At 45.9% G+C, this 24,370-nt stretch overlaps 1 protein-coding gene across 1 annotated transcript in view; it reads left to right on the top strand.

The window, feature by feature from the left end:
- The first annotated feature begins 783 nt into the window (after nucleotides 1-783).
- The window catches only part of LOC126455683 (uncharacterized), a 76,754-nt gene continuing 53,167 nt past the window's right edge, over nucleotides 784-24,370 (top strand). Inside the window, exons 1-3 of the mRNA XM_050091449.1 lie at nucleotides 784-824; nucleotides 10,625-10,764; nucleotides 22,971-23,001. Of these exons, the coding sequence (XP_049947406.1) occupies nucleotides 10,633-10,764; nucleotides 22,971-23,001 (163 nt within the window). The 5' untranslated portion in view covers nucleotides 784-824; nucleotides 10,625-10,632. The remainder of the gene's footprint in view (nucleotides 825-10,624; nucleotides 10,765-22,970; nucleotides 23,002-24,370) is intronic.

The following is a 24,370-nucleotide window of genomic DNA, read 5'->3' as shown; positions in this document are numbered from 1 at the left end:
TTCCGAATGTATGGTTGCTACCCTCTGATCTGCAAGTATTTGCACTAGCTAATGTGGCAGAGATGACGAATGGGATATTCAACAGTTGACAGATTGTGGAAATATATGGTCCATACTGCACTTTTCTTATCACTTACACTGGATAGACTATCTGATAACTTTGCCGTAATACACTTGAAGGCTATCATCTTCTCTGTGAGTCCGTTGTGTTCACCAATGCCCTTTTCGTCTCCCAACTATTGCCCTTCGTATTACTGACAAGTTTCCTCAGTCTACTGCCCATTCTCTTCAGGATGTGTCCATAGTCTGCTAGATGTACCCCGTGTACGTTTTCTTGAACGCAATCCACGGAATCGTTGTTCACAGACCTAGTACTGAAGTGTTGCTTCAAAGAATCGGCGTGACAAGAAGGTCGCGTCATTCATTCAGTCATCTTTTAGACACTTCGGAAGTGATGTTATCATTGAAAGTTCGGGAACTCATTGTACTAACACTTAAAAAATAATTGAAAATTGCCTTAGGGGCACGAATGAAAGATAGTTGTCGTAACATTGCGCTTGCACTGTACGTCACCCATTTACCGCGTGTCTGGCGTTCGCGCAAACCAAGGAAGTGCTCAGGATGACGATTCTGGCAGCGGTAGTAGACCGCTCGTCTCCCAAGGTGGTTGCGTCAGGGGAAGACTAAGCAGAAGACAGCTCCGGAAGTCGCGACGAGATAATCAGACCGATGGAGGGGGCGGAAGCGCTCCCCGTCAGCGGGATGACCGGAGCTGCAGACGGCGGTGGACAGGCAAGGCTCGCGGTCATCGGCGGTGCCGGCACGTGAGTACCGCAGCCAGCAGCTAACAAAAGGGGCCCTCACACGCTCAGTACTGAGTATTGCGCAGCAGTAGTGACTGTCTGACAAGGGGACCAACACACTTGTTTCTTCGTGAGTCTAGGTATGTTGTAGAGGGACTTCAGCTGAGTACCTGCCTGGCGATGGCTCCCACTTCCCGAGAAATCCGATGTTGAAGTTTTATGTGTACATCCTATACCTGTCCCGTTACATGTTTAGACAACGCGAGCGTACTGCAGCGGCTAAGACTTACAGCTACAGCGCGATCCGTGAATTTTTTTTTTTTAATTTCATCGTATATAATGTAAGGGAGGTAGAGTACGTCTGAGAAAAAAGCAAGGAAAATTGTTTGTATCGCAAACAACTTGGTTCAAATGGCTCTGAGCTCTATGGGACTTAACTGCTATGGTCATCAGTCCCCTAGAATTGAGAACTACTTAAACCTAACTATCCTAAGGACATCACACACATCCATGCCCGAGGCAGGATTCGAACCTGCGACCGTAGCGGTCGCGCAGTTCCAGACTGTAGCGCCTAGAACCGCTCGGCCACTCCGGCCCGCAAACAACTCATCCCACTGCTCGACATAGTCTCCTTCCGGGCATATAAACCCTTTCCTGCGATCCTCCATCTTTTTCACCCAATCGGAAATATAGATTCTGTCAAACTCTGAAAAATACTCGTTGACTGCAACTATCGCATCCTCATCTGATGAAAATTTCTTTACAGCAAGCCAAAGTTTCAAGTTAGCGAAGAGTAAGAAGTCGCTTCTGTGTAACGAATAGGGCAGATCCTCATCTAAGCCCGGTTCGCGCCATTGTTATCGCTGATGTGTGGCATGGTGCATTGCCCTGGTGAAAGAGTACTTTTTGGTGTGCCAACCATGGTATTTTTCAGCCAGCGCAAGTTTCTAACGATCCTATGAGGAAGCATACTAGCGTCCAGTCATGGCTCTGCCTTTTTTCAAGTAATCTGTGAGGGTTGTTTCTTGGGAATCACGAAAAACAGTGGCCATCACCTTACCAGCTGACAAAATGATCTTTGCCTTCTTCTGTGCACTTTCACCAGCTTTTGTTCAATGTTTTGACTACCCTTTTCACTCTGTCACGATGGATCCACGTTTCATCACCAGTCACAAATCGGCTCAAAAAGTGAAACGGGATTAAACCTCGCCAGACGTTGTATTGAAATGTTATGCCGGATGCGCTATTGGTCGACTGTGAACAATCGCGGCTCCCACCTCGCACGCAGTTTCATCGCAACCAGATTTTCGTGCAAGATATTATGCTCTCGCTCAGTTAAGTTGGCTACAGTCTTAGCAATCACGACTTTTTATTCGGCAGTCTTCGTTACCATGTCAAGGATTTTTGTGGTGGTTCCCTTTGTGGTGACCTCAGTTGGAAGGCCAGAGCGCGCTTTGTCGGACGATGTTCATTAATCGAAAAGTAAATGGTCTTCAATGAAGCTGCTGAGTCCCCGTGAACTTCATCCATGTCTGCTCTAATTTGTGTGGCAGTCCAACTCTTCAAATGACAACGTTTAATAACAGCAGGAAACTTTTTTCCCTTTTCAATCGCAATCGCACTGACCGATTCAGACGGCTGCCAGCAATAAACTGTACAATGTACATTGTTGAAATTCATTACATGATCCTGAAATAATCAGTTTTACGAATCACAAAGGCGCAACAACGATATTTCGTTGTTTCATGAAAATTGACCAGGCTTAACAAACCATCCTTGTATCACTAAATACAGCGTTCAAGACACACGTGTATCAACGTCCGGTATGTTTAATCTGTTTTGATACAGGTGGTATCTATGGTCTTATTGCATGGCTTAAGATCCTCGCTTTCAGTGTACGTATCAACTAAAATCATCTGTCATGTATTGGCTCTCTTATGCATTGTAGTATCAGGCGATCCGTCAGAAGGAACTGAGTACCTTTGTTCCTGAATTTCCTAGTGTGCTATATAGACGGCAGTTGTCATTTGTGGGTGGTATATTCAATCAAGCACATGCAATGCGACATCTTAATGCATTCAAAGTCTGTTTGATCAAAAAAGGATGGACTTTCAGTCGTGTTGCTGCGTATGCCAAACCTCTTGTTCATAGGCTGTGGATACACTACAGGAGTCAGGTTAGTATACAAGACAGGTCGGACGTCACCAATATGTTACAAACTCACGTGAACGACATCTGGCCATCTCTGTGCTGCGGGGTCGCACGGTTACCGCCATATACTTGCAAGACAATCTCAGTAGTTGCCACTGGAGCCGCTGTGTCAAAGTAGACTGCAATGAAAGGGCTACGAGAGTGGACCTTATGACCCTGACGATTACAACTTGCAGTTGGCTTCCAGTTCTGCCGTTCCCTTGTCATTTGGTACCTTCGTCACTGGCGGAACGTGTTATTCATAGACGAATCCAGATAGTCTCTGATGCAAGGCGATGTCCACATTCGTGTGCGGAGATCCGTATTGTCCACTAAGTTGACAGGTTCTCAGTGTTCATTGATGTGTTGACAGCCATACGGATCTTGTTGTTGTCCATGGTCGCCTTACCCCCAGGCTGTCCATCGAACAGGTTCTGTCGGACCCTGTGCTAGCTGCTGCATACGGTGGTGGCCTGAATTCCTTCTAATGCTGCGTTGAATGTGGCGGGTGTCAGCGGGGATGTCTTGTGAGGCCTGCACATTGAAGTAATAAAACGGCTGGCCTTGAGTCCCAACCCAAACTCTATCGTAAATATGTCGGACATGCTTGACAGAAGAGTTTGTTGTCGTCCAAGAACTCTCATGGGCTCTCTCTCAAGATTGGGAAGGATACCACAGCGTGATCTCCGGCAGACTTACAAGGAGCATGCAACGTAGGTGTCAGACATTGATAAACGTTCTCGGATGGCATACACGTTATTGAAGATCTGAAGGTCAATGAAATGCACTGAGGATGACGCGATGAATGACTGTTTTCACTTGGTTATCGATACCAGTCGAATATTTCATTTATTTTCATGTAAACTATCGAGGAGGTAATGAAGCTTTGTTCTGTGCTTCACTTGGAAAAGGTAAAAGCATGATCTGATAACATATCCAGTCATCAATTATTGCTCAGTGGAGAGTAGCAGACGCGAAAGTTCATGTTCCCTAAGTCTTTTAAGCAGTGTAGTATCTGTCATGCTAAATTATTCGAAAGTGGGCTTTTACGCCGAAATAATTTTCTAATAAATCAATCATTACAGCAAATTTTCTTCAAATGCGTACTCTGTTTGTGGTTAAAATTCCCCATATTTGGGTAGCTTTCACTTCCTACCTTTCATGCATGTGACGCCGTCTATTCTACCTTCTCCCTCGCGGACCGTTACTGAATTCCCAGGCCCTATAAATGGCCAGCCGGCATATGTCGCCACCATCAGCTGTTCGCGATGCGCCGTCAGTGCAATTTGTGACAGAAGAGTTCAGTTAAATGAAAGAAGCAAGCCTTTCTACAGAAGGACAGACAAAACAAGGTCCATCAGGAGTAGGGATGGAGGTTGGGTTGTTTTTGGAAGGAGACCAGACAGCGAGGTTATCGGTCTCATCGAATTAGGGAAGGATGGGGAAGGAAGTCGGCCGCGCCCTTTCAAAGGAACCATCCCGGCATTTGCCTGGAGCGATTTAGGGAAATCACGGAAAACCTAAATCAGGATGGCCGGACGCGGGATTGAACCGTCGTCCTCCCGAATGCGAGTCCAGTGTCTAACCACTGCGCCAGGAGTAGGGAGTGTGATGAGCAATCGCACTCAATAACGCCATCAGATATACCGCAAGACTGATCCGTGATTTGAACCTTCTTAGGAAAACATATCCGAGCACGATTTCTGCTAATTTCATTCCAATAGGGGATGTGACATCCAGTGCAATACAAGATCTGCTGATTGAAAGACGAATCATCATTCGAATGATTTCATAGAATCATGAATGAAAGAGGTGAGCTGCAAGAACATGAAGCCATAAGTTTTATCTGCGTGTGGTTATTATTTTGTTTTGCGGACAAAAAGAAAAATTACAAAACCAGTGCACGGGAGTAGAGGCGAGTGATGAGTTTGTTGCCAAAGAATTCGCACCGGAACCTGCGGATTATGTGCAGATATTGTATAAAAACAAAAAAAGCAGTCCCTCTGGCAGCAGCTCATATAAAGAGGAATCGAAAGCGTTTGCTGTGGCACAGCATCTCTCGACAGAAACACAAAACAACTCTCTATTGCTGGGAAGAGGATGTTCATGACGAGGAAGCGATTTGGGAAAAATACATACTATCGATATGTTCACAGGAAGCTTTTTCAGACATTTTTCGCCTGTTATGCATAACTCCTGCTTGTATTTTTCAAAGCAAGCTATTCAGTCACAATACACGTGAGTTCCACATCGTCGAACACCGACACGTTCGTTATAACGGGAGAGTTCTAACTGAAGCTCCCCGGGCGTTAATATTTCTCAGTTTTATCTGCTGTCCTTTTTAATGCACTTCCCCACCATATATAGCCAGAATATAATTGTGGCGTTTGAGGACCGCTTTAGGTCCCATGACTTACCCGGCATGACAGCTCGTGTGTCTAGAGCAGCTGGTCCCTTCTAGTGACAGGGGAGCGCACCCTGGCGATGGACCGTCGTTCAGCCAATCATTCCGAATTTCATCCCTGTAACACTACCTGCTATCAAAGTCTCATCTGCTTTTATATTCTCGGCTTAAAGGTTGGTTTGATCATCTCTGTCGTTCACTACTACGACCGCAGGTCGAGATGTCCGCTGTCAGAAAAGCGGTAAAGAATGGGGGGGGGGGGGGGGCACAAAACACAAAGTGCTCTGTACGCATGCGTATTGGAAGTCGCCAACTCCTACCGGCAAACAGCAGACATCTCAGTGTTAGTGTGGCACTCCGACAATGCTGGGAAACGAGGCTGCAGCGTCGGTGTTTACTGACGTGCCTACAAGCTGCAGAAATCTCTCTCATACACTGAGGTGGTGAAAGTCATCGGATACCTCCTAATATCCTGTCGGACTTCCTTTAGGCAGGTGTAATGCAGCAACTCGACGTGGTATGGATACAACAAGTCATTGGAAATCCCCTTCAGATACATTGACCCACGCTGCCTCTACAGCCGTCCATACCAACTGCGAAAGTGTTGCCGGTACAGAATTTACTGCACGAACTTAGCTTTCGATTACCTACATAAATGTTCGATGGGACTCATATCGGGCGATATGGTTGGCAAAAATATTCATACGAACTATCCAGAATGTTTTTAAACCAATCGCGAACAAATGAGGCCTGGTGATGTGCCTCATGGTCTCCACTAAGAATTCCATCTTGTTTGGGAGCATGAAGTCTATGAATGCCAGCAAATGGTCTCCAAGTAGCCGAACATAACCGTTTCCAGTAAATGATCGCTTCAGTTGGACCAAAGGACCCAGTCCATTCCATGTAAACACGGCCCAAACTATTATGAATCCACCACCAGTTTGCACGGCGCCTTGTTGACAACTTGGGTCCACGGCTTAGTGGGGCCTCCACCACACTCGAACCTTACTGTCAGCTCGTACCAACTGAAATCGGACTCACCTGACCAGGCCACTGTTTTCCAGCTGTCTAGAGTCCAACCGATATGGTCACGTGTCCAGGAGAGGCGCTGCAGGCGATGTCGTGCTGCTAGCAAAGGTACTTGTGTCGGTCGCCTACTGTCATAGCCAAATTATGGACTTTGCTATGCTGTCCTAACAGATACGTTCGTCGTACGTCTTACATTGATTTCTTTGATTATTTCACGCAGTGTGCTCATCTTTTAGCACTGACAACACTATGCAATGGCCGCTACCGGTCGTTGAGTGAAGACTGTCGTGATGAGAGGTAATGCCTGAAATTTTATACTCTCGGCACATTGTTGAAACTGTGGATCTCGCAATTTCTAATTCCGTAACGATTCCCGAAATGGAATGTAACTTGTGTCTAGCTCGAACATCATTACGCGTTCAAAGTGTGGTAATTCCCGTCGTGGGACCATAATCCCGTCGCAAACCTCTTCACATAAACCACCTGAATACAGATCACAGCTCCGGCAAAGCACTGCCGTTTATAACTTTTGTACGCAATATTAACGCCATCCGTATATGTGCATATTGCTGCCTAATGACATTTGTCACCTAAGTCTACAGTAGTAGTAGGCATGACCCTTCTAGAGGTGGCGTGTTCTTGCCTTATTCGGGTCTTTGAACTTACTTACCCGCCTCGTTATGTGGCACACAGAGTTTGAACGTTAATACAACGTGACATTTTTTACGCAGTAAGTCATTGCAAGAGGTGAAAGAAACAAGCCGTGAGAGAAATATTGCTGCTTTCTACTGAGGACTGGTCACGGAAACTTTGTAGTTCGACACATACCTGGCCACTGAGCGATATTCGTGATATAGCCGTGCTGTTTCTTGGCGTTATCCCGAATCATCAGGGCCATGTTACTCTCGGCGCGGCCGCGTCCTCTGTACGCCGTTCCATATAGATCGGAGAAACGATCACTACGGTACGATTCGTTTTGGACCTATCCACTGTAGTGTAATCTAGCAGTTTTTAATCCATGACATACCGTCTTTTAGCGGTGTTTTGTTTTGACGGACAACGAATGGTGGGAAAAAAGACTCCGAACTTTCCGGTCTTATGTTTTAATCACATGTTGACCTGAAGATGTGGCTTTTAGGGGTACGAACCCGGTAGTGATACAGTAATAAAGGACCAAATGCAGCTGAAGCAGTTATTAGTACCCAAGACGAAGAGTTTACGTTTCTGATACTATGCTAATTACAACATTTTATAGTGAAGACAGCGGCAGTTCGTAAAACATCCGCAATTATCTCGCAAATGCCTCGTTAGCTGTACCATGTTTAACTGGAACGTTCTTCTCTTTCTATTATCGTATGCTGTCACACGTGTTAGTTGTCGCTACTAGTTTTGATACACTCTGTAGTCTACACAGATTTTGCAGTTAGGCGCCTTTGGCACCCTTCTCAGTCTGGCGCTTAAAGCGCCCCAATCCCCCCTCCTCTTTCCACAGAGCGGAAATTTTCTACCTCATGTGTTTGAACCTAGTCTTGTCCAACGTGAAAGAGTGAGACGTTCTTCGCAATGTTTCCGAATCACGTAAATGAGGCGGAACTTTACCAACCAGTATTTAACCCAGCCGGATGTCGAAAACAGTCACATCGACCGTGGTCGATACACCGGCCATCGTCCATAGGTAGTCACACGGATTTGATCCGTGTCCGGCGCCCCTCCCTGAATCTCTGAAGTGGCGTGCTAAAACGCGCATCTGTCGAGATGGATCTCATTCGTGACATACACTATCCAGTCAGGATAATATGACCTCCTGCCAAATGCCTAAATAATGACGTTTCGCAGCGCAGAGGTACAGGAAGAGTATCAGTGAGGTTCTGGAAGGTACTAACAGTACTGTGGAGCCACGCCGTATCCAGTCCCGTCACCAGTTGCGCTAAGTTTCTCGACTGAGGATCCATGGCGCGAACAGCCGAGCGAGGTGGCCCCACAGATTCTCGATTGGGTTTAAATCGGGAAGGGTCTGGTTGTTAGGGGAGTACGATAAGCTCATCCTGGTGCTCTTCGAACCACGGGCGTGCACTGTGAGCTGTGTGAATTGTTGTACGCTGCTGGTAGATGACACTGTGCCGAGGAGAAAACCAACAGGATGTAGGGGAGAGCATCGTCCTCAAGGACACATGCGTACTGCTGTTGATTCATTGTATCTTCCACCAGGACGAGATCAACCGAAGAATACATTCCCCAGACCATAGCTCTCCCTTCTCCAGCCTGGACCCTTACGACGATTGTTAAAGGACGAAGCACCCTAATGGCCATGTTTCCGATGGGGCATAAAACGTGATTGGAAAAGGCCACTTGTCGCTACTCAGAGCACATCCAATTGCAGTACTGGCGGGCAAATTTCAACCTTTGTCGAAGATAAATCGCAGTCAGCGCAAGTGGATGGACTAGATGCCTGCTGCGGAGGTGCACACGCAGCAACTTTCGCTTAACGGTCGTTGAGGAAATACTGTTGGTAGCCCTGCGGTTCATCTTGGTGGACAGTCGCTGAACATTTACGCGACTATTCGCCCATACACATCTCCACAGTCGTCATACACCCATATCATCTACGGCCCATCGCGCAACACAGTTGCCTCGGCACTGGTTTTGTGTAGCGCCTTTTGCCATGAGCGATATGCTTAATCAAGGTGGCGCTCTAACGGCTTACAGACTTAATCGTTTCGGAAATGCTTTCACTTTTGACCCGAAAACCAATAAAGAGGCTCTTTTGGACGTCAGATAAATCACTCATTTCCATATTACGGCATAGACTACACTGTTCCTCCCCGCCCCCCCCCCCCCCCCCGCACCCACCACAAACCTGTTAATATACCGTCCACTGCTGGCGCTCACATGCCGTTCGTGAGTGGTTATTGCACGTCGACGGCGAACATACGCAGTGGTCACGTTAGTGTGACTGGACCGTTTGCTTTAATGCAATATTACATGATTGTAAGATATTTATTTAAACACACCCAGCGTCGGATTTAAGCACTGGGTTGATGCGCCCATGACCAACTACAATAAACGGGCGTTTTGGTCAACTGAAGATGACACACTCGGTATTTTGTAAGATGACACGGCAGTACACGCATAAGGAAGAAAATCGCTTTTATCAGGTGGTTCCTCCGGACTCTACCCTATCCTGAGGCAACATTTCGCAAATAGGAAAGAAAAGAATCGGATTTATTCGTCGTTGCTATCATTCACCGCCTGTAACTAATTTTAAGGTTCACATTGTAAAGTGTGGCAGACATATTTCGTCAAGTATCCAAAGTCCTTAAAAAATACTTTTTAGTGTTCCAGTTTCTTTTGAAGATGATAGTGGTCGCAACAGTATGTGCCTTTCGCGTTTTAGGATACCAAAATTTGAGATTGACAATGGCAACTCCATGCTTCCCTTCGCAGATCGATTAGTGTAATCTTGGGATACAGTACAATTTATAGCTTTCTCACTGGTTGAGGAATTAAAAAGGCGACTTCCGGAAGATGAAAATGACAAAAGCAATTGTTCTTAGGTTTGAGATCTAGAAAAATATTTGATCAGGTGAGCAACTGCAACTGAGGAACATTTTTATAGAATAAAAATCCATTTCAGTTGTTAGTAAGCGTCTTAAAATATTCCACGACCGGTTTCGAATCTTGAAGCTTCATCTTCAGGTAGCACCAAATAATTACGAAAACATCAATGTGTGGGGGTAGGACCAGACTCATTGTGGATCACACCCGCGTCGAACAAACGCAAGGTAGCATAAGATTAGCAACCACAGCGCACGGCCGAACAGCACAACATGAAAATGACTGGTTACCCAGGCGTGGGCTGTGATTGCTGGTCCTATGCTCTCATGCGTTTGTTTGCCGTGGTTTGGATCCGAATCGACTGATTGGCCCGACCGCCAAGCATTCATGTTTTCGTAATTATTTTTTGCCATCTGAAAATGAAGGCGTAATGTTCTAAACCGGTCGCGGAAAAAATTAAGAAATTAACTAGCAATTGATGAGGATTTTTATTCTATGAATAAAAACCAAGAATATTAGAGATGATCCTAAACGGTGTAGCACCATAAGAATTTTATAGATCCGACGCTAGTTGATCCCCTTTCCAATGCTCGTGATTAACTGAAGAAATCAAAATGAATGTTGTGTTTTTGTGATGCTCCAGTAACCAGCATGGGACTGCAGGCGGTGTGGCTGCTGGCGGCAACGGCGGCGGGTCTCAGAACGGTGGCAGGTGTCGACCTGTTCTGCGACTGCGCGCACCGCGGAGGCCCCACCGTGGCCCTGCACTGCGACGAAGCTCAGGTACGCCTACGATGCCTTTATGGCGCAGCATCAACCCTCGTAGCCTGGTGTGCTTCATGATTAAGTCATCTCGTTCAGAACTGCTTGGACACTGTGCTTCCACATTTGCATCACTGCTTGCTAATGAAAGAAGATATGTATTGCTCTCGTTTATTCGATAGATATGACAGTTTAATATGTGACAAATGACTAAAACCCTGTAATGAAATGTATTCGCTGATGCTTTACAATATTATGGTCGCCTTTTCCCGTGTATTTTTAAAGGATAACGTGGTTATTCATATACAGTGAGCAGAAAAATGTCAAGCGATACCTCCTAATACCGCGTCGGACCTCCTTTTGCCCGGCCTGATGCAGCAAACCGACGTGGCACGGACTGAACAATTCGTTGGAACTACCCTGCATAAATCATGAGCTATGCTATATCTGCAGCAGTCTATAAGTGTAAAAATGTTGCCTGTGCACGATTTTGTGCACTAGCTGACCGCTCGATAATGTCACATAAATTTTGGCTGGAATTCTATCGGACGACCTGGGTGGCCAATCCACTCACTCAAATTGTTTAGAATGTTCCTCATACAAATTGTGGACCGTTATGGCCAGGCGAAATGACACTTAATCTTCCATAAAGTTTCCGCCATTGTTTCGGTTCATGAAGTACATGCATGATTGCAAAAGGTCTCCAAGTAGCCGAACATAACCATTTACAGTCAATGATCGTTTCAGTTGGACCAGAGGACCCTCTCCATTCTATGTAAACGAAGTCCACACCATTATGAAGCCACAATCAACTTCACCGTGACTTGCTGGAAACCTGGGCCCACGGCTTCCTGTTTTCTGTGTCATACTCGAATCCTACCATCAGCTCTCACTAATACACTCCTGGAAATGGAAAAAAGAACACATTGACACCGGTGTGTCAGACCCACCATACTTGCTCCGGACACTGCGAGAGGGCTGTACAAGCAATGATCACACGCACGGCACAGCGGACACACCAGGAACCGCGGTGTTGGCCGTCGAATGGCGCTAGCTGCGCAGCATTTGTGCACCGCCGCCGTCAGTGTCAGCCAGTTTGCCGTGGCATACGGAGCTCCATCGCAGTCTTTAACACTGGTAGCATGCCGCGACAGCGTGGACGTGAACCGTATGTGCAGTTGACGGACTTTGAGCGAGGGCGTATAGTGGGCATGCGGGAGGCCGGGTGGACGTACCGCCGAATTGCTCAACACGTGGGCCGTGAGGTCTCCACAGTACATCGATGTTGTCGCCAGTGGTCGGCGGAAGGTGTACGTGCCCGTCGACCTGGGACCGGACCGCAGCGACGCACGGATGCACGCCAAGACCGTAGGATCCTACGCAGTGCCGTAGGGGACCGCACCGCCACTTCCCAGCAAATTAGGGACACTGTTGCTCCTGGGGTATCGGCGAGGACCATTCGCAACCGTCTCCATGAAGCTGGGCTACGGTCCCGCACGCCGTTAGGCCGTCTTCCGCTCACGCGCCAACATCGCGCAGCCCGCCTCCAGTGGTGTCGCGACAGGCGTGAATGGATGGACGAATGGAGACGTGTCGTCTTCAGCGATGAGAGTCGCATCTGCCTTGGTGCCAAGGATGGTCGTATGCGTGTTTGGCGCCGTGCAGGTGAGCGCCACAATCAGGACTGCATACGACCGAGGCACACAGGGCCAACACCCGGCATCATGGTGTGGGGAGCGATCTCCTACACTGGCCATACACCACTGGTGATCGTCGAGGGGACACTGAATAGTGCACGGTACATCCAAACCGTCATCGAACCCATCGTTCGACCATTCCTAGACCGGCAAGGGAACTTGCTGTTCCAACAGGACAATGCACGTCCGCATGTATCCCGTGCCACCCAACGTGCTCTAGAAGGTGTAAGTCAACTACCCTGGCCAGCAAGATCTCCGGATCTGTCCCCCATTGAGCATGTTTGGGACTGGATGAAGCGTCGTCTCACGCGGTCTGCACGTCCAGCACGAACGCTGGTCCAACTGAGGCGCCAGGTGGAAATGGCATGGCAAGCCGTTCCACAGGACTACATCCAGCATCTCTACGATCGTTTCCATGGGAGAATAGCAGCCTGCATTGCTGCGAAAGGTGGATATACACTGTACTAGTGCCGACATTGTGCATGCTCTGTTGCCTGTGTCTATGTGCCTGTGGTTCTGTCAGTGTGATCATGTGATGTATCTGACCCCAGGAATGTGTCAATAAAGTTTCCCCTTCCTGGGACAATGAATTCACGGTGTTCTTATTTCAATTTCCAGGAGTGTATATCTGAACAGGACACCGTTTGCGAGTCGTCTATGGTACAACCGGTATGGTCACGAGCCCAGGACTACCTCTGTAGGCGGCACCGCGTTGCAAGGAAGGGCACACACGTCGGTCGTCGGGTCCCATAGCCCTTTAACACCATATTTCGCGACACCTTAACCAAAAATTTCGCGACACTGTCCTAACGCATACGTTAGTGGTTCGTCCCACATTGATTTCTGCGGTTATTTCATGCAATGTGGCTTTTCCGTTAGCACAGGCAACGTTACGTAATTGTAGCTGCTCTCGGTCGTTCAGGGAAGGCCATTTACCACTGCGTTGCCGGTGATGAGGCGAGATGTCTGATATCTGCTATTCTCGGCACATGCTCGACGCTGTCGGTCTCGGAATACTGAATTCCCTAATGGTTTCCGAAATGTCTCACGCGTGTAGCTCCATTCTACGTTCAAAGAGTCTGATTCATGTTGTGCGGCCATAACCAAGTCGAAAACCTTTTCATATGAATCACCCGAGTACAAGGGATACATTTGTTTTCCTTTTTACTACTGTATCTCCTTGGAAAAAATCTGTTATCACTGTCTATATTATAGCTCCAGAATGAGATTTTCGCTCTGCAGCGGAGTGTGCGCTGATATGAAACTTCCTGGCAGATTAAAACTGTGTGCCCGACCAAGACTCGAACTCGGGATCTTTGCCTTTCGCGGGCAAGTGCTCTACCATCTGAGCAACCGAAGCACGACTCACGCCCGGTCCTCACAGCTTTACTTCTGCCAGTATCTCGTCTCCTACCTTCCAAACTTTACAGAAGCTCTCCTGCGAACCTTACAGAACTAGCGCTCCTGAAAGAAAGGATACTGCGGAGACATGGCTTAGCCACAGCCTGGGGGATGTTTCCAGAATGAGATTTTCACTCTGCAGCGGAGTGTGCGCTGATATGAAACTTCCTGGCAGATTAATCTGCACACAGTTTTAATCTTCCAGGAAGTTATATATTAAACTGTTTATGAAACTGTTTCATGTCGTATGCCATCCCTACATCGTAATCATTAATGAAACTACGTTCAAATATTTCTGCGTTTATACCTTGCAGTTCGTTTTAATGGACATTTCAATTAACCGTCCATGTCTTATAATTTTAACAACTAACATCCTGCATGCGGTCTGTATATTTTGTTATATTTATTTATTTTATGCCTGAAACCTGCTATTCTTGGCACATTCTTGACACTGTGGATCTCGGAATATTGAATTCCCTAACGGTTTCCGAAATGTCCCACACGTCTAGCTCCAACTACCATTCTGCGTTCAAAGTATGTTGATTGCTGTCGTGCGGTCATAACCATAGCTCTTCCATGGCCTTCAAGTTCGTATAGCACACAAACGATTTATGCATTTCATGCTTTCATACGTATGAGGTTCTTTGATAGGTGCTGTTTGTATGGTTGATAACCCCATCTGTTGACGACAGTTGCTTTCCATACCACGACAGTTCTCGATGGACGGTCAGTTTGGTACCAGGCTCCACTTATACGACAGCTGTATTTATCTCATGTGCCCATTGTTGTGCTGTTTGTTTCTGTACTTTGTTTTTATTATTGATGGAAACTGCAGTCCGTTTACGCATTTATTTGTCCTGAGGCAGAGTCTTACACCGCTTTTCTTTATTGTTACCACAGCTATGTCTGATGACGATACATCGAAAGACATCGATAAATTAGTTTTGAACAAGAACTTCCTCGTTTCATTTCCGCACATGGATTCCGTATCAAAACATCATCTCTTAAGCCACCTCCACAGTTCCTAGAAAACTGTAGTAGGAATTTTGAAATTCCGTGTATATAATGCGGCAATGAAATGTGCCTTAGACGACTGCATAATGTCCAAGTAACGAAAATTACCAACTGTGTAAATACCGGCCCTGACATGAGGCATTGTATCATTTTAAATTACTCTGAGGTGCAAACGTCATGGGCTAGCAATATGCGCAGATGGCGATAGTATCAAGTACACAAGGTATAAAAGGGCAGTACTTTGGCGGAGATGTCATTTGCAGTCAGGTCATTCATGTGAAAAGGTTTTCGATATGAGTATAGTCGCACGACGAAATTTTAGACTTTGAACGCTGAATGGTAGTTGCAGTTAGACGCATGAGACGTTCTATTTTGGAAATTTTTGGGGAATCCAACATTCTGAGATCCACAATGTCAATAGCGTGTTAAGAATACCAAATTCCAGTCATTACCTCTCACCACCGGCAACGTTGCGGCTGACGGCCTTCAGTTAACGACCTAAAGCAGCGACGTTTGCTTAGAGTTGTGAGTGCTAACAGAAAACCAGCACTGCATGAAATGACAGCAGAAATAATTACGGGACGTATCCGCAAGGACAATGTGACGAAATTTTGCGTTAATGGATTACGGCAGCAGACGACCAATTCTGATGCCTCTGCTAGCAGCGCGACATCGTCTGCAGTGCCTCTCCTGAGCTCCTGACCGTGTCGATTGATCCCTAGACTATGAGAAAACCGTAGCCTGCTTCGATGAGTCCCAATTTTGGTTAGTAAGAGCTGATCGTAGGGAAACCATGGACACAAGTGGTCAACAAGGCAGTGTACAAAGTGATGGTTGCTCGATAATGGTGTGGACTGCGTTTGCATGGAATGGAGACGGTCCGATGGACCAATTGAACCAATCATAGTTATGTTCGGCTACTTGGAAACGATCTGGACCATTCATGGACTTCATCTTCCCAAACAACAATGTCATTTCACTGGGCCTCAGTTATTCGCGATTTGTTTGATGAACATTCTGAACATTCCAGCAAATGATTGGGCTCCCCTGATCGCCTGACATGAATCCGATCTAATATTTATGGGACGTAATGGAGACTTCATTTCGTGCACAACGCCCGGCACCCGCAACACTTTCGCAAATATGGACGGCCATAGAGGCAGCATGGCTCAGTATTTCTGCAGGGAACGTCCAACATACGACTTGTCGAGCTCATTTCACTTCGCGATACTGCTCTACGCTAGGCAAAAGGAGGTCCCTCAGCACTCTTGTCACTTCAATATATTTACTTTCCTAGGGAAGCAGTGGTTGGGAAAGGAGTGAGACAGGGTTGTAGCCTCTCCCCGATGTTATTCAATCTGTATATTGAACAAGCAGTAAAGGAAACAAAAGAAAAATTCGGAGTAGGTATTAAAATTCATGGAGAAGAAGTAAAAACTTTGAGGTTCGCCGATGACATCGTAATTCTGTCTGAGACAGCAAAGGACTTGGAAGAGCAGTTGAACGGAATGGACAGTGTCTTGAAAGGAGGATATAAGATGAATAGCAACAAAAGCAAAACGAGGATAATGGAATGTAGTCAAATTAAATCGGGTGATGCTGAGGGAATTAGATTAGGAAATGAGACACTTAAAGTAGTAAAGGAGTTTTGCTATTTAGGGAGTAAAATAACTGATGATGGTCGAAGTAGAGAGGATATAAAATGTAGACTGGCAATGGCAAGGAAATCGTTTTTGAAGAAGAGAAATTTGTTAACATCGAGTATAGATTTAAGTGTCAGGAAGTCGTTTCTGAAAGTATTTGTATGGAGTGTAGCCATGTATGGAAGTGAAACATGGACGATAACTAGTTTGGACAAGAAGAGTATAGAAGCTTTCGAAATGTGGTGCTACAGAAGAATGCTGAAGATAAGGTGGGTAGATCACGTAACTAATGAGGAGGTACTGAATAGGATTGGGGAGAAGAGGAGTTTGTGGCACAACTTGACAAGAAGAAGGGATCGGTTGGTAGGTCATGTTTTCAGGCATCAAGGGATCACAAGTTTAGCATTGGAGGGCAGCGTGGAGGGTAAAAATCGTAGAGGGAGACCAAGAGATGAATACACTAAGCAGATTCAGAAGGATGTAGGTTGCAGTAAGTACTGGGAGATGAAGAAGCTTGCACAGGATAGAGTAGCACGGAGAGCTGCATCAAACCAGTCTCAGGACTGAAGACCACAACAACAACAACAGTGGTAAAAACCGTAGAGGAAGAAAGAAACTGGAATACACCCAGAGAATAATTGTTGACATAGATTACCATTGCTACTTTGAGATGAACATGTTGGGACAGGAGAAATTCGTTTTGACGAGCAGCATCAAACCAGTCAAAACACCAATGAGCCTCCCCCCCAACCCCTTTCAGACACACTTTTCAAAAAGAAGTGGTTACGCTCTTTGATAGGCAACTATTATCTGCCCTGTTGGTAACACCATCTTTTAATGGCAATTGCTTTCCTTACCACTACATTTTTCGGTGTAGGTCATTTGGGCATCAGGCCTCACATACATGAGTGCAGTAGTTTCAGTATCTTATATGATAACTTTTATGTGGTTTGCTTTTGTACTTCATTGTAATTATTGATGGAAACTGCTGTCCATAGTGCATATATTTTTCTGAGGCACCTTCTTATACTGATTTTCTTTTGTTTGTATCACAGCTATGTCTGATGACAATGTATCGAAACATGTCAATATATTAAATTGCGACTAAGATGTTCCACAATTCATAGTGTGCCTTTTCTGGATGGTTAGCTTCCTCAGAACCATTTTCCTGTCAAGTGACGAGCACGATTTGGCTCATACGTCTGAGGATGAAATAGCTTTCAAATCTCCTGCTTCACAGCTCGCTCACAACAGGGACCTGTATGCTCTACAGAAGCCCATGGCATTTGCAACATTTCGAGTACTCGTCGTTGGTTTGTCTTCTGCATAATGAGGCACGTCGACTGTGGTGCTCCACGAACATGCCAAAGTCTCGACTCTCAAGACGACATCTTCAAAGTCGAGATCGTGGGCCGAGAGTGTGGATGTCCGTGGACCGTGGACCACCACAGTCAACCGTGTTAGTCGTGAACAGACCTGTTTCTCGCAGCCGTTTGTGTAGTCGGATAGGTATGATATGTGATGACAACGATATTTGATGACAACAGGTATCTCCTGTGTACCAAGGTGCGCTTCCTGGAAGGGCTGCCCTATATACCAGAAGTCCTCCCGCTCTCCCAGAAGGAAACCAATGATGAATCGGTCAGCACCGTCATCGTGGGACCGCATCTACTTCCCTGTCTTAATAGCTAAGCCCGACGACCATTTCACGACTGATGCACAGGCACCTGACGCATCTGTGACACAGCAGCCCCCTTCGACCCCATCACCTACGACCACATTCACTGCTGCAGCTCAGCCTACTCCCACTCATTCATCCTCCGTGACGAATACCAACGCCTACTAAACTGAATGACTGCCTGCAGCCTACTCACGCCCACCTGTTGAAACACTACAACCGTTCATTGCGGTACCTTCTCCACCAGTCACCACACCCACCCATGCCCACTGCAGGGTTAAGCAACACACCTGGAATATTCCCTCAGTTATGCAGACAGATGCTTCTTTCCAGGATGACACTAGAGAGATCCTCCAAGTCATCTCTCTGTTCAAGCAGGACTGTCTTCCATGAAACAGCTCAAAAGACCCATCACCCTTGTTGATGGGCTCAGACAGATTTTATTATAATGGCGAATCGCCGACAGCGCAACCATCAGCCCCTTTGGGATCTAGTTGTCTGTATTTTTAACGCTGGTGGTATTAAACGTATGAAGACTGAATTGAACATCTTCCTTTAAGACGACCATGTGATTTTACTCATCTCAGAAACACATCCGACTACTTTCGTCTCCACAACTTGGTCTTCTATTGCAATGACTATTGCCAAGGTGGGGTCATAGCAGTTTGCCTACCTAAGACACCATAATCACAAGGCTCTCCAGCCACTAGAACATCTAGACGCTACAGTGGTCACTGTTTCTACTCACCTTGGTGCTATTGCTTTTGCTGTGATGTATTTCAACTATAACTTACCACGTCTTGAAGTGGACCTCTGAACCTTGATATCATTTGACAAATTTATTGTTGGAGCAGACCTAGGAGCCAAGCATCTGGCTTGGCATTCTCATATTTCTAATCCAAAGTGCATACTACACTTTGACCTGGAGGATCCTCTGATGCTGTCAGTCTATGGTCCATACAATCCCACCCAAATAACAGTCTCCATTTTCAAGAACATTTTGGTGCAGTTTTCGTTGGATACACTCCATGAATTGGCCTCTGACCATGACCCTATGCTCCTGCACATTACTGACGTCGCTCTGTCTGTAGACATCCGTTCTACCTTGACCATCAGGGATTGGGACAAATTTTCGAGGATTCTCAACAACACCACTAGGCAACACCTTGACCTGGCAATGCCTGCCAACCTGGTTGGTGCTGTTGACTACCTAACCACGAAAATCCAGCAAGACATTGACTTCTATCTTCCCAATGGCTTTAACCCCACTGGATGACTTGTCTCCCCTATTATGCGAACTCAAAATCCAGAAGAACCGCTACGGCAGGTGGTGGAAGTAGTTTCGTGATCCTCGGGATAAGCATCGCATAATGCGTCTCCAACGTGAATTCTGCCACCACCTCGCTGACTGGAAAAACAGAACAATGGGAGGACAAGATGTCCACCTTACTCCTCCAACATAAATCAGAATGGCCTGTTGTCCATGTCTTATGGCGCTCTGCAGCGAAGACGAACCATCCCATCCGCACAGTGGCGAAGACGAACCATCCCATCCGCACAGTGGCTGCCCTGCTTGTGGTAGAAACTCTGGCCTACGTGTTTTAGGCCGAGAACCAATTGCTTATCCAGGAGTTCTAAGCTTGATGAACTCCAGGATGAACACAATATTCTGGTGGCCGTTGGCGCTTCCAGACAAAGACCACCTCTGACTGGCCCTCACCTTGGTGTTCCCAGCGGATAACCAGTGGATCCTCTGGCAGAAGCGTGGGCAGTCAGCTCCAGGTTTTGATAGCATCTTAAACAAACACCTCCGCTGACTCCCACGAAATCTACTGGTCTTATTTACCAGCATCCTGAACGACAGTCTCACAATCGGCCTTTTCCCCCCACAGTGGAAGCAGCCAAACTGATTGCCATCCCCAAGCCCTCACAGGATCCTATGGTCTCTACTAACAACAGGCCCCTTAGCCTTCTGAATACCATGGCAAAGGTTCTAGATTCTTTGCTCCTTCACCACATTTCCCAGGCTTTACTGGTGGCTGGGACAATCCGTCCAGAAGTGATTCGCTTCAAACGTGTCGGCTGAACTCCAAGCTCACAGAGCGTGTCAGTAACGGCGTTAACTCCAACATGTCGACGTCAGCGGTTTTCCTTGACCTATAACACGTGTACTACATGATTTGGCAGAACAATCTTGTGTACAAAATGCTGACACAGACGACCATCCCCGACATCTATGTCAAGATCGTTGATAGTTTCCTCCAAAGTAAAACATTCCTGGTTACTCAGCAAGGAAAACTCCCAAGCTTATGTCGTACCCCTCAAGGCTCTGTGTTGTCTCCCATCCTCTTCAATATTTATGTTATTGATATGCCAGTCATCCCACATTGCCACCTGGCGCAATAAGCCGATGATACGGCACTCTATACGACCGGCCGGACCACAGACCTGCTCATTGGTCGTCTCCAGTGGCAGGTGGATGCGACAATAACCTGGTGTCGTTCAAATATGATTATCCTCAATGCCGTAAAACTTAAAAACTACAGCAGTCTACTTCACCAAACGACGCCCAATCCTCCGCCACAACAACGCTATTGCAGGTGTCTGGGTCCCATGGTCCCCAGCTGGTGTACCAAATATCTAGGTGTCCGGATAGATACAAAACTGCTCTTCCATCAACATGCAGAATACGTCACCCAGAAAGTACAGAAGGTGATAAAACCGTTGTACCCAATGTTCAACACCAGGGAAATGAACCTAGAAACCAAGCTCCTATTACACCAGCTGGTTGTTCACCCTTCCCTCACCTATGGCTCCACTGTGTGGACCATTATTAATGACTCCTGAATGAAGACCCTCCAGCGCCTGCAGAATAAGGTGCTTCGGTGGTGCCTGCATGCAGCTCCCATCACGAGGGTAGGTACCCTCCACGACGAAACAAACATGGTAACTCTGAAAACGTCCATCTCAATGACAAAGTGGATGCCATAACATTGGCACCACGACTCCCCATCACTGGCACCGCTACCCTTTTCCTCTCACCATCCTTGAGGGCTTAGATTCAGAACATGGCTAGCGATTGTCTCTTATTGCCACGACCACTCGATATGTGTCGACCATCATACGACCTCCAATATCAGTACCTACGTAGTTGTGATACCTATTACCTGCTACCTTGAACTTAACGGCGTTGGAGACTGGTATGGGACTTCAAGTCCCACTGCCGCGCCTTCAATGTGCAGGATAGAAAAAAAAACCAGTAAGACCGATATCCACCAATCGCGCCATACCTCAACGTACCACAAACAAAGAAGCTGTGATGATGATATCCCTTTGCCAGGTGAAGACTCTTGAACTTATATCGAAGTTCAATTGAGAGGTTAATTGTTTGTGTTTCCGAAGCGATGATAAGAGACAGCAGCTTTGTCGTATTACCTTAATCATGAAATGAAATAAAAAAAAAAATTAGGACCATTTCAGTTGTTCGTGCAAAACAGTAAAGCAGAAGCAGTTTCAATAGTAGGACGTTGGTGTACCACACATGAAATATACTTACTCTCCCATACTTCTATATAGCAGTGCCGAAAAGCATATTATGTCTTTTTCTTGCAATAATCAGGTAAAAAAGCTAAAGACTCAATTACGGAGAACCTTTTCCATTTTTTTAACAGATAAAAGGTCTTGCAGCTTGTTTCTCGTACTGTACGTGACTTAGATAATGATATACTGGGATAACATATCGTTAAACGAATGTAACTAGTTCAGTTACGCCTGTTTTAAAATATCACACCTTCTACTCTTTCAGTTAGCTGATTTGTCACTAACTGTCATACCAATAGCTCTGATCACCTACGAGTATCTCATTCGGGTCACTGAATGTTGTGATAGGGATTTACTTATTTACTAATCTTAAGCAAGAGATCTGCATGCACCATAAGTCCCACAAACTGCTGTAGCTACATTGATTCATGACATTAAAACGCCACTAGAAATATGCAGCCACCTTGTTCATAACGGCGTGTTCAGTTACGGTTATACTTCATTTTTCATACGATAATCTGCGATTCATAAAGTGTACTGCTGCTCATATTACTGCGACCCACATCCATCGCTATACTGGGCGATATATTTATGTTACTTGGCCCGGTAAGGTCTTTCCAGCTTTTTTAGTCATATCAAAATAAGTAAAAAAGGTCCTGTAAAGCGATACACCTAAACGAATGCATTCTATTTATTGTTTTATAATAGTTATCTCGAATGAGAAGTATGCGTATCTATTGACAAGTGCACGTATGAATCTTTGAGAAGAATTCTCTTCGCGGAAATCGACTATTTATTTTGTACCAAGAATTTTAAATTTGTCCAGTAATAAAGACAAAGTGGGGGAAGGGGGGGGGTGGAAAAGAGTTAAAACCGTCGTCTGGCTTCATTTATTTTTTCCGTGGTTTCCCCAGCTTGCTTAGTTACCGTACAACCAAAGTGGTCCTTCGGACAAAGTCAGTATCGATTCCCATCCTCCGTCCCTCGTCTTATTCGTTGTGTTTCGTCTCTAATGACGTTGTTGTCGACGACAAGTGGAGGCGCTACTGTTCTTCATCCTACTCCAAGCATTCCCTTACCATTCGGCAAGCAGTTCTTTGTTCAGATAGGCTATTTCAGTACTTAGAAAGGAGTATCATATTTTAATCAGTTGTTACGGGAAACTAATCTACCGTTTTTTGTGGCTAGATATACAGAGAATTTTTTGCCCTGCAATCTGTTCTCATATAATCTACTCCTTTTACCATTTTTCAGGCCGGGAACACCAATGTGACGTGCCATAAAGGCAAGTAAATCTTTCAACTACTACGGCAAGAAAATGTAAGTTCTAAAATAGACAGTGGAACTGAGAAGGTTTTCTGCATAGCGTAAATCATGCTTTCACTAATTAAAAATCATTGCATAAGTTTCACTGTTCAACTATTTTGACTCAAGGTAAGTGCTGTAAAAAGACATTTAACTCTTGTAATGTTAACTTCAAAAATGGATTCTGCTGAAACCCTGATTCAGTTGGACACAAGATGAGCTTCCGCTATGACACTTTGGTAGTTGTTGAAAATTGAGAAAAACAGATATTTTCAAAAACAATATCTGAGAAACAGGAAAATTATTCTACGGAAACTACAAGATGGCCATCCCACATACAGAACCAACGCACATGGAGAACTTAACTCCTAATGTGGGTCCTTCACCTCATCTCTTCATAAGACTCTGAGACAGTCCAGGTATCCGCTGCTAGTCCCCTTTATCGCCACTGGATACTATTCTTAAAAAGTGCTGCTTGTGACATACAATGAAAGATGTGGTTTGTATAATGCCGAAATTAGTCACAAAACAAGCATTACTTTATGCAATGTGCATGACTTCGTTAGCTAAAACAGGCGTTCCGAGCCCTACTTCCTCGTCAGGCGACCTATCGCGTTATACATCGCGTACTATGATGCGTCTAACCTCGGGTCTGCTGCGTGATTATTGTGTCGTCTGGCGGTCGTTGCCCATTCTTTACTCCTGGTACTCGTACGGCATTTCGTGCCCAAATTTGCTTCACGTGTATGGTTTGGACAAATCGAAGCACCACGAGAAATACTTGCATGGACATGAAAGCAGGTGGTAGCCAAGCCCGCAGAATGCACTGTTGTATTTAACAACGAACGGCACCTGCGCAGTGTCCTCAATGCGATGGAAATGTCATTCGTGATCAGAACACTGTACCTTATAGCTGTGACTGCACTGCGTTGGAGTGAACTGAAACCGAACGTGGGCAAATCATTGGTGCTCGTATGGTGGGTGCTTCAGTAAAACAGATAGCCGAAATGTTTGATGTTTCAAGAGGGAGCATCCTGAATATTTCTACATCTGCATCTACACACGTTCTCGGCAAGCCACCGTAAGATGCGTGGCGGAAGGCACTCGTATCATTACTAGGCGTTTTCTTTCCTGTTCCACTCGCAAACAGAGCGAGGGGAAAAACACTTTCTACATATTTCGTTTGAGGCCTCATTTCTCATTTCTTATTTTCGTGTTCCTTATGCGAAATGTACTTTGACGGCGGTAAAATCGTTCTGCAGTCTGCTTCAAATGCCGGTTCTCTAAATTTTCTCAATAAACACCGCATACAAGGAAAGCGGAAAAACATCAACCCCTAAGTCGAAACG

This window comes from Schistocerca serialis, chromosome 2, assembly GCF_023864345.2.
Source record: "Schistocerca serialis cubense isolate TAMUIC-IGC-003099 chromosome 2, iqSchSeri2.2, whole genome shotgun sequence".
NCBI lineage: Eukaryota > Metazoa > Arthropoda > Insecta > Orthoptera > Acrididae > Schistocerca > Schistocerca serialis.
The sequence above is the reverse complement of the archived record's forward strand: the minus strand, read 5'-3'. Positions and strand labels throughout refer to the sequence as shown.